Source organism: Vulpes vulpes, chromosome 12 (genome assembly GCF_048418805.1).
Source record: "Vulpes vulpes isolate BD-2025 chromosome 12, VulVul3, whole genome shotgun sequence".
NCBI classification, from domain to species: Eukaryota; Metazoa; Chordata; class Mammalia; order Carnivora; family Canidae; genus Vulpes; species Vulpes vulpes.
Window position 1 is genome coordinate 168,878,710 of NC_132791.1, and position 14,455 is coordinate 168,893,164.

Here is a 14,455-nt window from a genome sequence, read left to right on the forward strand (position 1 = left end):
CCCTCCCCCTGCAGGAGCTGATGCTGGGGTCTGGAGGTGGAGTTTGGGAAGCTTAGTTTTTCTCGTGAGGCCAGTGATCAAGGGATTGAGGATGGTGTGAGGCCCCCAGAGCACGGACATCGGGGTTGCCCACGGGCACCAGGTGAGGCTCAGGGCAACACCTACCTGGGCGTCTGATGGGTGGTGGGATGCTCTGAGGGCCAGGCAGCTGACCCAGAAATCTGACCACCATGGGGCACCTGGGTGGCTCAGTGGTAGAGCGTCTGCCTTCAGCTCAGGGCGTGATCCTAGGGTCCTGGGATAGAGTCCCTCATTAGGCTCCCCGCAGGGAGCCTGCTTCTCCCTCTGCCTGTGTCTCTGCCTCTCTCTGCGTGTCTCTCATGAATAAATGGATAAAATCTGAAAGAGAAAGAAAAGGAAAGAAAGAAAGAAAGAAAGAAAGAAAGAAAGAAAGAAAGAAAGAAAGAGGGCAGCCCAGGTGGCTCAGCGGTTTAGCGCTGCCTTCAGCCCAGGGTGCGATCCTGGAGACCTGGGATCGAGTCCCACGTCGGGCTCCCTGCATGGAGCCTGCTTCTCCCTCTGCCTGTGTCTCTGCCTCTCTCTCTCTCTGTGTCTCTCATGAATAAATAAATAAACCTTAAAAAAAAAAAAGAAAGAAAGAAATCTGACCACCAGGTGTTGGTCAGCGGGAATGTTTAAAGCATTTTTCCAGTATTTTAAGTAATTTTAAAGTATTTTAAAGTAAAATTCCCTGGTCTCACATTATGCTGTCCTGGTTTCCAACTCCTAATTTTTAAAAGAAAGCCCATACTTTTTTTTTTTAAGATTTTATTTATTCATTCATGAGAGACAGAGAGAGAAAGAGAGAGACAGAGAGAGGCAGAGACACAGGCAGAGGGAGAAGCAGGCTCCATACACAGAGCCTGATGTGGGACTCGATCCCGGGTCTCCAGGATCATGCCCTGGGAAAGCACACCCCCCCCCCCCCTTTGTAAGAGAAAGAGTCTGTTCTCTGAGTGTGTGAGGAGTAAGAACAGGGCTGTGCAGGGGGCTGAGCGGGGCTCCAAGGGTGGGCCCTGGGGGTGCTGGGCATCGCTGTTACCCTGGGCGTTACTTGCATGAGTCCTTGATGATGCCAGAGAGAGAGATACACAGAGATAGAGACCGGGAGAGGGAGAAAGAGAGAGACGGAGGGTAGAGAAACGAGAGTAAGGAGAGGCCACTTGTTTGCAAAGTCCCACGAAGCAAGGAGTAGAAGCGAGGAGGGATGGGGAAGTCAGCTGGGGAGCATGTCTCCATAAGGAGGAGAGGTTTGCTCATGTTGACGCTGGCAGGAAGGAGCAAGAGGGACAGGGACACAGGGCAGGAGGCTTGTCTGGTCAGGGACAGGATCCAGAACCCAGGGCAAAGTGCCTCTTCCACATTGGACAAGGCTCTCCACCAGGCTTGTTCGGGAGGGCATTCATCAGCCAAAGAGATAATCAAATGTATAAGGCGCAGGTGTGAAGTCAGAGTGACGTCAGAGGAAACTAGGCAGGTCACCAGCCCCTAGTGAGGGAGAGAGGCTGGACACGGGAGGACACAGCATGTGGGGATGTGCAAGTGTCCTGGGGCTGCCATCCTGAAACGGGCCTTAACACGACAGAGGTTTATCCTACAGTCTGGAGGCCAGAGGTCCACAATCAGGGTGTGGGCAGGGCCAAGCTCCCTCTGAGGGCTCCGGGGCAAGACCCTTCCAGTCTCAGCCCCCGTGCCAGACCACTGTCTCCCTGGGTCTCCGCTTCTTCTTCTTCTTATGAGGACATCAGTCGTTGGACCAGAGCCCACCGTCCTCCAGCATGACTCATCTCACCTAATTCCACGTGCAAAGACCCTCTCTCCAAATAAGATCCCTTCTGGAGGTTCTAGGGGGACATTTGGCAGGGGTGGGGGGACCCTGTTCTACTCAGTGCAGCCGCCAAGAGTGAAGGGAGCCAAGAATGTGAGAGGGATGTGACCAGGTGCACTGCACAGGGCAGGGGTACCGGAGCCCCCACCCCAGCGCTCCCGGCTTCCTGCAGGGAAGAGCCTCAGGGTACCGGGGTCGGAGGAGGTGGGGAGCTCTGTAGGGTGTTTCCGCATTGCCCAGGGCCCGCAGGGAGCACAGGGTGCAGGGAAGCGTAGGGCGCGGCCAGGCAGCAGCAGCAGCACAGGGAATCACCACCCCGGGCCCACCTGCCTGCGAGGAACTGCAGTGGGCGTCTGGCCCCTGCCCTGTCCCCTTTGCCTCACTCCAGAGACTTCTCTCTCCTAACGAGGGAGGACGAGCCTAGGAGCTATTGTCAGGATCCCATTTTCCAGGGGAGGCGACCCGCACAGGGTCACACAGCAGGGCTGGGGGCTGGGATGTAAGCCCGTGTTTAGCTTCCAGATGCACCAAATGAGCAGACTCGCCCGGGTTGCCGCGGCAGCAACAGTTGCCAACGTTCTGCTGCGTGTGTTTGGTCCATCTTCCCACCCGATCTCCTACGTCGTCGCTGCCACTTCCACACTTCTTTAGGTAAAATGTACAGACCATGAAATGAATACATCTTACCCTTAGTAAAATGTGTTGTATCTTTAGCATGATTTCTTTTTTTTAAAGATTTTATTTATTCATGAGATAGAGAGAGAGAGACAGGCAGAGGGAGAAGCAGGCTCCACGCAGGGGGCCCGATGCGGGACTCGATCCCAGCACCTCGGGATCACGCCCTGAGCTGAAGGCAGACGCTCAACCGCTGAGCCACCCAGGTGCCCCTTTAGCATGATTTCTTAAACGTGGTCTTGGATTTTCTCTCTGTGTCGTACTTTCATACTTCTCTAACAACGAGCAAGAACTATTTTTTATAAAGAAGGGGAAAAATGATAAAATGATGATGGAAATGTTAAAAAGTCCCTTTGGGCTGGTGTTCCGCCACCTCCATTCAGCTACACAGCTTCAGGCGCCCCCAGAGTGACGCTGTGCTTTCCCTCCCAAGTAAGCAGGTATCCCAGGACCCTGCCCACCACTCCCAGACTTTTGGGGGGAGGTGGGGCGGCACCCCCTCATGGCTAGGAAGGACCCTCCCTCCCGTGCAGGCTGAGCCCCATGCAAGCTGCCCTGAATCCCATCTCTGTTGCATCCTTGGACCCCCCCCGCCCCCCACTGCCTGGCTCCACAGAACATCCAGTCAAACGAAGTGTACTGGTGGAGGGGGGCTTTAGGGTCCTCTGGGACCCCTCCCCGCAGCCAGGCTGGCCTGGGGAGACGTTGCCAGGCAACCAGCTGGGGCTCCTCCCAGGGTGGCTGTGGGTGCCCATGTTGCCTGGCAACCAGGTGGCAGCGTCCCTAGAGCCGGGACCACACAGCTGCGCCCTGCCCCGCCAGCCTCTCCCCTCCCGGCCTGGCCTGCCGGACCCCTGGGCCCCTGTCCTATTTCCCTAGACTAGGACAGCTGGTGCCCCCCGTCGCAATGAGCATTGTTCTTTCCAGGTGAGTGGCCTGCACTGGCCTTGGCTGGGAGAGGCCGGGAGGCAGGATTTGGGGGGCTGATGCAGCAAGAGAGACAGGGGCAGCCAGGCCTCCTGGGGCGGGTGGTGGTAAAGGCTGCTCTCCGTCCCACCTCACCCCACCTCAAGGTCAAGGGAAGGCCAGGGAAGCTTCCAGAATCTGACCTCTGCTCTCTGGCATTACTGCCCACAGCTCTGGGGTAGCCAAATTCACAGGATCCATCCCCTCTTTCCCTCATTCGGCTCCACCTGCAAAACCTCTCTTCGTGCCTCAGAGCCCCCCAGACGACACCCCTAGCCCCCGTGGAATGGTCCCTGACCCCACCCTCTCTGACCAGGTTTTATCAATGCTCCCTTGGGGCTTGCCTGCCCCTTATCCATTTATTTTGGTGCCTGGTTCCTCTGAAGGTCACAGACTCGACCTTGAAACCACTCGAGGTGCTTCTCAAAACACGCACGCAGCCCCTGCTCATGATAGGGAAACCGCCTGTGCTCTGAGGAACTCTCTGTACCTTCCACTTAATTTTTCTGTAAACCTAAACCTGGCCCCCCCAAAAAAGTTTATTCATTTTTTAATACCTTCAGTGCTCAGAGAAGGAAGACAGTTTGAACAGCTCAGGGAGGTCAGGGTGGGAGGTGGAGGCAGAATCAGGGGATTCTGGAGGGAGGGGCCCTTGCAGCTAGGATGCAAAACTCTGCCAGGAAGATGCTAAAGCCCTGCTCAGGGTCCCAGGGAGGATAAGGCTGGATTTGGAACCAGAGCAGCCTTTGCATCCCTGCCGGCCACTTGACCAGCCTGCGACCTGGCTGGCCTCCCAGATCTGCCTTGATAGAACCACGAGCATCATCAGATGGGACCAGGCCCCGGGCAGGGAGCTCGCCAGCTAGGTGCAGGGTGATGGGTGGGTGACCTCTGCGTTGCTGTCCCGACCTGCCCCGGTGTCATGGCCCAGAACGGCCTCTCAGGCTCCCCCCTCCCCAGGAACAGCCAGGTGCGGGTGATGGAGAACACAGTGACCAATGCCGAGAAGTACTTTGGCCAGTTCTGCTCACTGCTGGCCGCCTACACCCGCAAGACGGCCCGGCTGAGGGACAAGGCCGACCAGCTGGTCAAACAGCTCATCGACTTCTCCAACACCGAGAACCCTGAGATGCGGGCCACCGTGAGGAACTTCGCCGAGGACCTGGCCAAAGTGCAGGATTATCGGCAGGCCGAGGTAGGCGGGGGCGCCCAGGGGGACCCCGGGCCCCTTGCTGGGCTCAGGTCTGAGGGCTGGAGCTGAGCTGCAGGGGGCACAGCTAGTGCACATGTCTCTTAAAGAGGTGTCCGTGAGGGGTGGACACGCGTAGAGCTCCCTCCCCGGTCATACACCCCCCCACCCCCCTGCCCCGTGCCATGGGGCTGAGAGCCTGGAAGCATTGTGGTGCCGGACAAAAGCCAGACAAGGCAAGGACCCCAGGAAGCCCAGCCTGAGGGCGGGGGCTGTGGGCTCCAGGAGTCCCAGATCGGAGGCACATGCCCGGAGCCCAGGACCCGGAGAAATCCTGGTGGCTGCGGTGAGGAGGCAGCAGGGTGTTAGGGGGAGAGCTAAAAATAAAAATCACCTGCCAGCCCTGGAGAGTCCTCTGAACCAACCAGCTTCTCTTTGGAATAAGCATGAAACCAGACTGTAGCACACACTGCAGGCAGTGCACAGGGGCTGGCACACAGGAACCTCCCTGCCTTGGGGACGCCTGGGTGGCTCGGTGGTCGAGCATCTATCTTCCTTTGGCTCAGGGTGTGATCCCGGGGCCCCGGGATCGAGTCCCACGTCGGGCTCCCTGCATGGAGCCTGCTTCTCCCTCTGCCTGTGTCTCTGCCTCTCTCTCTGTGTATGTCGCTCATGAATAAATAAAATCTTTAAAAAAAAGGAAGGAAAAAACCTCACTCCTCTACACAGCCAGGCAGAAACAACCCCACACTCACCGTCTCAGGATGCAGGACTAATGGCACCATTCGTCCCCCCACCATTCCTAATTCCACCTGGTGACAGGGTGGCCACCTGTGTCAGTGAGTGGCCTCTCTCCCAAGGAAGAGTGAAACTTCTCTCTAACAAGCAGGTCTTCACAGGCTTGGAACCAGGTACCTGAGCAAACTCCCTAGAGACCTGTCATCCTCGATGTTTACGTTTCAAAGACACGCCTGCCATTCCCAGCTTGTAAACCATCAAGAATCTTATTTAGCTTTTAGAAAGGTTTACATGAGTCCCAAAGGGACAGAAGAAAGGGATTTACAATTGCAGGTTTTCTAAAAGAAAATGCTGTAAGGAAAGCAAGGGGGAAAGTCTCTTTTCCTTTCTACTCCTGGGAAAATTATTATTATTTTTAAAAGTTGACTCCTGGGAGAATTATTATTATTTATTTAAGATTTGTGTTTACCCTAGCAGGGTCATAAGCCTTGACAAGGTAAAGGAAGGGGCCTGGTGGGGCTTCTAGATCTCCTGGAGCATCTGGCAAGCCAAAATTTCAGGGGATCTCCCTGCCACTGGTCCTCAAGGCCTCAGCCTCTCCTGTGACTTGTTAGCAATGCAGATTCTTGGGTCACACTGAGGACTTGCTCATTCAGAACCCCTGGGGTGAGGTGGGGGGTGACTGGCAATCAGGGTTTTAAGGAGCCCAGGGGAAGGGATGGGAGGCTCCTAAGTCTGACTCTCAGGGACTGACTCAGGGGCGTCAGGCATCCCCCTCACACACCCTGCTGTGCCCTCGGGGGCTGCATAGGGCTCTCAGCTCAGTCAGCTCTGAATCCCAGGCTACTTCGTGTTCCAAGTGCACCTACTAGTCCCCGCAGTGGGGATGGTAAGGCCGGCTGGAGAACTGAATTGGCGGTGGCACCCGATGGACTGTCACGAAACCCTTGGTGGGCACGGCCGTTTACATTTTACAGGGAGGAAACGAGGCTCGTGAGATGAAACAGATCGCCCGAGCCTTGTGGAGGTAGAGCCTGAGCACAGGCAGGTATCCTCAACCGTAAGCGGGGAGGGAGGGTGTCTCGTGCTTCCACGGCCCCCCACGGGCTCCTGTCATGCAGCTACGGGTGTGCACGCAGCACTCTACGAATGTAGGCTGGAGCCCACACCGGCTCCACGCACCCCCTGGTTCCATCTGCTCTGACTCTCTGCTTGTCCACGCTCCCCCAGGTCGAGAGGCTGGAGACCAAGGTCATCCACCCCCTGAAACTCTACGGGGCGCACATCAAGCAGACACGGGTGAGCAAGGGGCACTGCCTGATGGGGTCTGGCCCGCTGGGACAACCAGGAAATGGCCCTCCTTTTCCCTTTAGGCCGAGATCAAGAAATTCAAGCAAGAACAGAAGAACGAGATCAAACAATTGGAAAAGCTGGAGAAACTGAGGCAGAAGTCCCCTTCGGACAGGCAAATGATTGTATCCTTCCTGGAAGTGGGGCCTGAGGCTGCTAGGCCAGGGTGGCCATTGGTCGCGGGTGTCCCCTGGGTAGGGGCTGCTGGTTAACCTGGCTCCTTAACCACACCGTTCTCAGACCCAGGTGAGTGCCCCGTGTCTGTGGGGGGAAGGCAGCGGCTCATGGCAGGTGAGGAATGACCCCACGGAACGGCGAGGTGAGCTTTTACCTGGGCAGGTGTGTGCAGAGCTGTGCACTCAGGATGCAAGTCAAAGGTGCAGGGCAGGCGGTGGGCTGGGTGGGGGGGTGGTCAGGAGACCCGAGTCTGTCCCCTCAGCACTGTTCAGTAAGCCAGCAAGTCACCCCCTCCAAGGCCCCACTTCCTTACCAGGACTACTCACTGAATGCTCACTGGGTGTGCATTCAGGCACCTCTAGCTTCATGCCCACTGTCTAGATGGGGAAACTGAGGCCAAGAAAGGCGACCTGCCTGAGGTCACACAGGGGAGGCCAGAGGCAAACTTGGAACTCCACTCTGACGGTCTCTAACTCTAAAATCCAGTTTCTCCATGTGCCTGGCGACCAGTTGGGTCAGACAAATTAATTACCTAAAAACATTCCACATGCAGGAATTATTATCAAAGGCGGGACACCTATTATACTAATAGCTCAGCAGGTGCCCACCGTTTAATTCTTTCAACAACCCTGCAAAGCAGGTATTATTACTGTCCCCTGCTTACAGGCAAAGAGATTGAGGCTCAGAGAGGTTTCGTGACTGGCCCAGGGTCACACAGCCAGTAAGCAGGTCTGGCCAAGCGGCGCCTGGCCCTTTCACCATGGTCCAGCTTGGCCTTTCCTCTGATGACCAAATTGGCAAGAGAGGTCCATGAGGCAGGAGAGATGACCCAAAGGGAGAATGGGAAATGATCCAGAGTAGTGTGTAAAGGCCCGGACCGCTCCGTGACACTTCCTGCCTCTGGAGCCAGGCAGAGACCAGTGTGCAGAGGGCCTCAGTGGATGCCAGTCGTACCACCCACCAGCTGGAGGAGATGATCGACACCTTCCAGAAGCAGAAGCTGAAGGACCTACAGGTAGGTGTGGGTGGCCCGGTGTTGGAAGTACTCTGGCCTCGAGTGTGTGTTTGAACACACACGTGTGTGTGTGCACATCTGCGTGTGAACCTGTCTGTGAGTGTGCATGCACATGTGTACATACCATGTTTGTGAGCACAGATGTGTGTACGTGAGCATGTGTTGCCAGTTGCCCGGACGGGTCTCAGAGCCTGGGCTCCCAGGACACCTAATCTTGGCCTAATCCTGGCTGCAGGGAAAGGCCTTGCCTCTAAGCACCCAGGCCCAGCTCCCACCAGGAGAATTTGGCAGACTTTGCCACCACCACCCCAAATCCCTGTCCTTTCCACACAAGGACCCACAGCATTGCTCTGGCTTCCTCCTTCTTTCTTTGCCCTTGACCGAGTAAGCTATGGTTAGGCACAAGGAGTGGGGGGGCACAGGTGCCTCCTCCTTCCACCCCCCCACCCTGTTCCCCCACTCCACCCCACAGTGTAATCTAGAATCCTGGAGCCCCAGCCAGTCACAGAGATCCCTGCACCCACTCTCAGCAGCCCCCACACCCACGTTACAGTCCCAGGGGTCTCACAAACGGCGGCTGCCATTTATCACTCCTGGGTTACGTACCCTCCCATGACCCCCCTTACTCTAAAGATAAAGATAGAAATCCTCCCCAAGCCTCCGGAAGCCCCAGCCCAGCCTTATCTTGGACGCAGCAATCCAAGCTGCAGGGCACCAAACCCCGACACACCTCAGTGCCTTTGCACAGGCCATGCCCTCTGCCAGGAAGGCTTTGCCCTCACTCTGCATCAACACCTCATCTTCAGGGAAACTCACTCAGCTCAGTCCATCCCTGACATTAATTCATGGCTCTGCGCCCCCTGGGGGCAGTTATCCCAGGGTAGATGGGTTAATTGTATTTTTAACTCACTCATCAACCCAACAAATGTTGAATACACACCTACTATGTGCCAGACACTGTGCCTGGCACTGGGACACCACAGTCAGAGAAGCAAGGCCCCTTTCCCTTGGAGTTGATACCCTGGGGAAGACCCATGACACATGCCAATCATCGCGGGATGAAGAGTGTAGGGGGCAACGTGCCCACCCCACCCCCCGCCTGTTGGTGCCACATGAGTCACACACGGGACACGACGTGGCGCCTGTGTGTCGTGTCCCCCGCTGGGTCCCTGCACCGGGTCCAGGGCCTGCGCTGAGCAGTACTCAGTAAATATTTGGGAAGTGAACGGGCGAGTAAATGAATGCACGAGTGAGAGAAACCTGTGGGGGTTAGCGCTCAAGCATCCACGTTGCAGGCAGGACCTAAAAGTACCAGCAGACCGTTATTCAGCACCTGATGTTTATGAGGCCTGAAAGCGGGGCCCTGGCAAGCGGGGTGCTGGCAAGGGTTTAGGACAAGATTCTTGGCACAGTTAGAGGCCAAGAAGCGCCTGCAGCTTAAAATAGGCACCTTTCAAACTTTGGGGATTAAGTTTGTAAGAGGCACTTCTCCAAACCATCCCCGCCGAAGAACTCTCCCAGTTTTAAAAGGGAAAAAACGCAGAACTTGAGATAATGACTATCAGTGTATCAGTTTTAGGTCACATTTCTAATAAAATGATCCTAAGCACAGGAGAGCTCTCGGGCTCCTGTAAAAGCACGTGGGTAACGCTTCCGGGCAGGCCTTCCCGCAGCCGAGCGTGGGTCAGGGAGCTCCTGGAGGGCTGCTTCACACGCAGACCGCCTGGCGATGGGTCCACCCTGGAGCCCCATTCCGTGGGTCTGGGGGCGCTGGAGAATGTGCATTTCTCACAAACCCCCAGGTAGGGCTGGTGCTGATTCAGGGCAGCCAGACAGAGCGGCTGCATAACTGAATCTTGGGGGGGCTTCGTGAACTGGGGCCACTCTGGGCCCCGCCGTGCAGATGAAGACACGGGGGCTCAGACAGGATCAGTCATAGGTCAGTGAGTGACAGGAGAAGGCTTGGCCGCACTTCTTGGGCTGCAGCGCTCACCACCAGGTCGGCTTAAGGGGTTGGGGAGGGCGGGAGGGAGGCAGGAGGCAGGCGCTCCCCATTTTGGCCCTTCTCTCTTTCCTCGCCTGTGCTGGCTTGGAGAGCCTGCCTCCCTGGCCAGGGAGTTCCAAAGTTTGTGGGAAACGGGGTGTTCCCAGACTGCAGGCTCCTCCCCCGCCCCAAGCCTGCGTCCTGCTGGGGCCCAAAGCAAAGTGGGAGTCTCTGTGAAGGCCTGGTGCACAGTACGGGGTGCTGGAACATAGTAGGGGGGGCTAGCACATAGTAGGGTGCCTGGCGCACAGTAGGGGGTACCTGGCCCACAGTAGAGGGTGCCTGGTACACAGTGTGGGAGGGTTGCCTGGTGCACAGTGAGGGGGTGCTAGCACAGTAGGGGGGCCTGGTACACAGTAGGGGGGCCTGGTGCACAGTGTGGGGGGTGCCTGGTGCTCATTGAGGGGGTGCTAGCACACAGTAGGGGGTCTGGTGCACAATGGGGGGATTGCCTGGTGCACAGTAGAGGGGTGCCTGGTGCACAGTGAGGGGGTGCTAGCACATAGTAGGGGGCCTAGTGTACAGTAGGGGGTGCCTGGCACATAGTAGGGGGTGCTGGCACATAGTAGGGGGCCTGGCACATGGTAGGGGGTGCCTGGTGCACAGTAGGGGTTCTGGCACATAGTAGAGGGGCCTGGCACACAGTAGAGGGGCCTGGTGCACAGTGAGGGGCGTTCCTGGTGCACAGTGGGGGGTGCTAGCACACAGTAGGGGGGCTGGCGCATAGTAGGGAGGTGCCTGGTGCACAGTAGGGGGTGCTAGCACACAGTAAGGCCCAGGTGCACAGTAGGGGGGGCCTGGTGGACAGTGAGAGGGGTGCTAGCACACAGTAGGGGATGCCTGGTGCACAGTGGAGGGTGCCTGCCACACAGTAGGGGTTCTGGCGCACAGCAGGGGTCCTGGTGCACCGTAGAGGTCCTGGAGCACAGCAGGGGTGCTGGCACACAGTAGGGGTCCTGGCGCACAGTAGGGGTCCTGGTGCACAGTAGGGGTCCTGGCACACAGCAGGGGTCCTGGCGCACAATAGGGGGTCCGGGCGCACAGTAGGGGCCTGGCACACAGTAGGGGTGGCTCACAGCAGGGGTCCTGGTGCACAATAGGGGTCCTGGCGCACAGTAGGAGTGCTGGCACACAGTAGGGGTGCTGGCGCACAGTAGGGGTGCTGGCACACATTACGGGGCCTGGCGCACAGCAGCAGGCCTCACTGGAGCCAGGCATGCCCTAGGAACCCCGAAAGCGCTTGCTGAGCAGAGTGACACTGGCTTAGGACTGTCCCGCCCCAGAGGACAGCTAACACTACCCCCCACCCGCCCATTTGCTCCACGTTCAAGGTGACCCCGGGACTCTCCTTGGGCCAGTGTCGCTTGTGTGATTCGGGCTTCTCTCCCCACAGAAAATCTTTTCCGACTTTGTCACCATTGAGATGGTCTTCCACGCCAAAGCGGTGGAGGTCTATTCCAGCGCCTTCCAGAGCCTGGACAGCTATGACCTGGAGAGAGACCTGGAGGTACGGACACCACAGATGCCCCACTGCTAGCTGGCCGTACGGGACTCCGACTCCGTTTGCTTCTGGTTATCCTCATAGGAGCAATTTTTATTGGCAACATTTTGCGATTGTTACAGTTTCGCAGGCTCGTGCTGATGAATTCTTTTCTTTATCTGCCCCCGGCTGCCAAAACCAGAGGTGGAGAATTTTCCCAATTCTATCTTTCTGGAATATCAACATTTTCACCATGACTTGGGTGTTTAAAAAACAAGCAAATGAGTCAACAGTGACAAAAAGCATCCCCGGCGGAGGCTTGCTGCCGTTCGGGTGCGGACGAGGGCTTACGGTGGCTGCAAATGCAGCAGGGCTGGCTGACCTGTAACACCCCTCGCTGCACAGCAGCTGGGCTGCTGCGATGATCCTCTGGTTCGGGGTCGGTGGCTCCGCTGGATGCTCTTTCATGGGTCTTTCCTGGGTGTTCAGTTGGCAGCTGGGGCTGGAGTCATGTATGAGGCTTCCTCCCCCGCCTCTGGCGGGTGATGGCTGTTTTCTGGGTTCAGGACGGGCCTCTGGGTCTGCAGGGTTCAGTGCAAAATGGAAACGTAGGCCCTCTGTTCAACGAATTGCAAGACCGAGAGCAGAGGGTTAGACCAAATACGGGGTTCTTCCGAGCTCGGGCCACAAAGCCCGCCCTGCCTGGCTCCTCAGGGGTCTGCAGCCCGAAGGCTGCCTGCCCGAGGCCTCTCCAGGTGGCGGGGGGCTTCCTCGCAGCACCACGGCTGGTCTAAAGTGAGCATCCTGGGGCGCCCCACGGTGGGTTATGTGTCTGATTCTTGGTTTCAGCTCAGGTCAGGGTCTCAGGGTCGTGAGGTCGAACCCTGTGGCGGGGGTTAAGATTCTCTCTCCCCTCTGCTCCTCCCCCGCTCCTAAAAATATTTTAAAAATAAAAAAATAAAGCCAGTATCCTGTGACAGAGGCAGGTAGAAAACGTATCGCCTTTTATAACCTAATCTTAGAGGTAATTTAGTGTCGTTTCGGCCGCAGTCCACACCTTCGAAGTGAGTCAGTCACTAAGGATGTATTCAAGGGGAAGGGAACTGTATTCCAGCTTGTGGGTAAGCTTTAAAACCACCGTATGAGGCTAAATGCAGACCAGATAGGCTCTGGTGTGCCCACTTATCTCTACGATATTCTTTTAGGGGCAAGAGCAATCTCTAATTTTCCTGTGTGACTATGGATGTGTTACCTAGGCTCCCTGGGCCTGTTTCCCCGTCTATGAAATGGGATGCTGACGCCCACTTAGCGGGCTAGTGTAGATCGCAGGAAGCTCCCAGACAGGACCTGGGCCAGGTCGGGGTTCTGGGAGTGCCCGCTGTGCATCGCCTCCATCCCCTCCTTCCTCCCCACACCCCTTCCTTTCTTTCCTGATTGGAAACAGCTGGCCCTGGTCTCTCCGTGGCAGGATTTTAGAGCCAAGACGCATGGGGTTTATGGACATCACGATGCCCAGCCACTCAAGGATACCATCCCCTCCCCAACTGTCCCGTGGTCTGTCCCAGCTGTCCCGTGGTCTCTCGCTGGCCAGGTGAGCACTGGGGCTGGGAGTGTTCATCCTGTGACGAGGGGGAGGCCATCTGAGAGCAGGGATTTCCACGAGGTTCTGCTCGGGGAGTGTGGAGACCTGCCCCGGGGTCCGACCTGGACCGGCCAGTCTGAGATCACACTCTGATCTTGATCTGTAGCTCAGAGCCCAGCACGCAGCAGCCACTGCATGTCCTGAGAGCCCCCCGGAGGCATCCTGAAGTGTGTCCACTGAGAAGTGGGGGCTCTGGGCAGGTCATTCCTAGTTCCCAGCCCATGGGCCCATAGGTTTCAAAAGTCTGAATTTCTCATATTTTAGGAAAGTCATATGGTACATGTAATCCTAGGAGCCCAGCAAAGCGCATCCGTATTCCTGCAGGACTCTGAGTGCTCAACCAAATGAGACAAATAAAGACTCCAAGCAGCCTCATGTCCATCAGAAGAGGTTTAGTCACTGAGTGGGGGGCAAGGGGGAGCCTCACCCCACAGTGGAGGGGGCAGGCTTCCTGAATAATCCTCTCTAGGTAGTGAAGCCAGCATGGCCCCCAGCTAGGCCACCTGGGTCCGAATCCACTGCTCCTTAACCTGTCTGTGCCTCAGACTCCTCCCTCACAAAGTAAGGCTAATAACAGTGCCCCCGTCACCTGCAGGGCTGTGGGGAGTACTAGGTGAACCAATATCCAGGAAGCTCTTAGAAATTGCAGACACTTGTCGCCGCCCCTGTAATTACTGATGCTGTTGCTGTGTCATTCAGAGCACTCAGACGGCCATAGAGAGCCAGAGGGGAGACGAGGAGGAGAGCACGGACCACTCTGCGGAGGAGGACCCCGTGGAGGACCTCACGGGGCAGGGGCAGACGCCCCATCCATAAGGCCAGCGCTCCCCAGTCTGAAACATGGGGGCTGGGGGTGGGCTGGGGGCTCCGCTGCAACCCCCCACCCCCAGGTGAGTCTCATGTCCTCTGAGCCTGTTTCCTCGTCTGCACAACAGGGGCAATCTCGCTCACCTCACAGGTCACTCTGGGGATCCATGGGCTTAGCATGGTGCCTGGTGCCTCTTAGGTGCTCAATAAACGTGGGGTGCATCGTAACCTGAGTCGTACTGGGTCTCATTTTGCAGCTTATGACCTGGGGAGTCGAGGGGTTAAACCTCTGCTAATGCTGTGAAGAGGGTGGATTAGTCTCCCAGGGCTGCTGTAACAAAGCACCGCAAGCTGGAGGCTCAAACAACAGGAATTTACTCTCCCACAGCTCGGGAGGCCTGCAGTCCGAGATCTAGAAGCAGGCGGGGTGGGCTGCTCCTGACGTGAGGGAGGATCTGCTCCAGGCCTCCCCCTGGCCTTCGGC

The 14,455-nt window shown here is 57.0% G+C and overlaps 1 protein-coding gene across 1 annotated transcript; it reads left to right on the top strand.

The window, feature by feature from the left end:
- The first annotated feature begins 3,332 nt into the window (after positions 1-3,332).
- On the top strand, positions 3,333-14,199 carry CIBAR2 (CBY1 interacting BAR domain containing 2). Its single transcript, XM_072731396.1, has 9 exons — positions 3,333-3,490; positions 4,490-4,724; positions 6,687-6,755; positions 6,830-6,931; positions 7,672-7,673; positions 7,890-7,998; positions 11,436-11,549; positions 12,991-13,113; positions 13,864-14,199. Exons 1-9 carry the CDS (start codon positions 3,471-3,473, stop codon positions 13,978-13,980), a joined length of 891 nt encoding a protein of 296 aa, XP_072587497.1. The 5' UTR covers positions 3,333-3,470; the 3' UTR covers positions 13,981-14,199.
- The last annotated feature ends 256 nt before the right edge of the window (positions 14,200-14,455 follow it).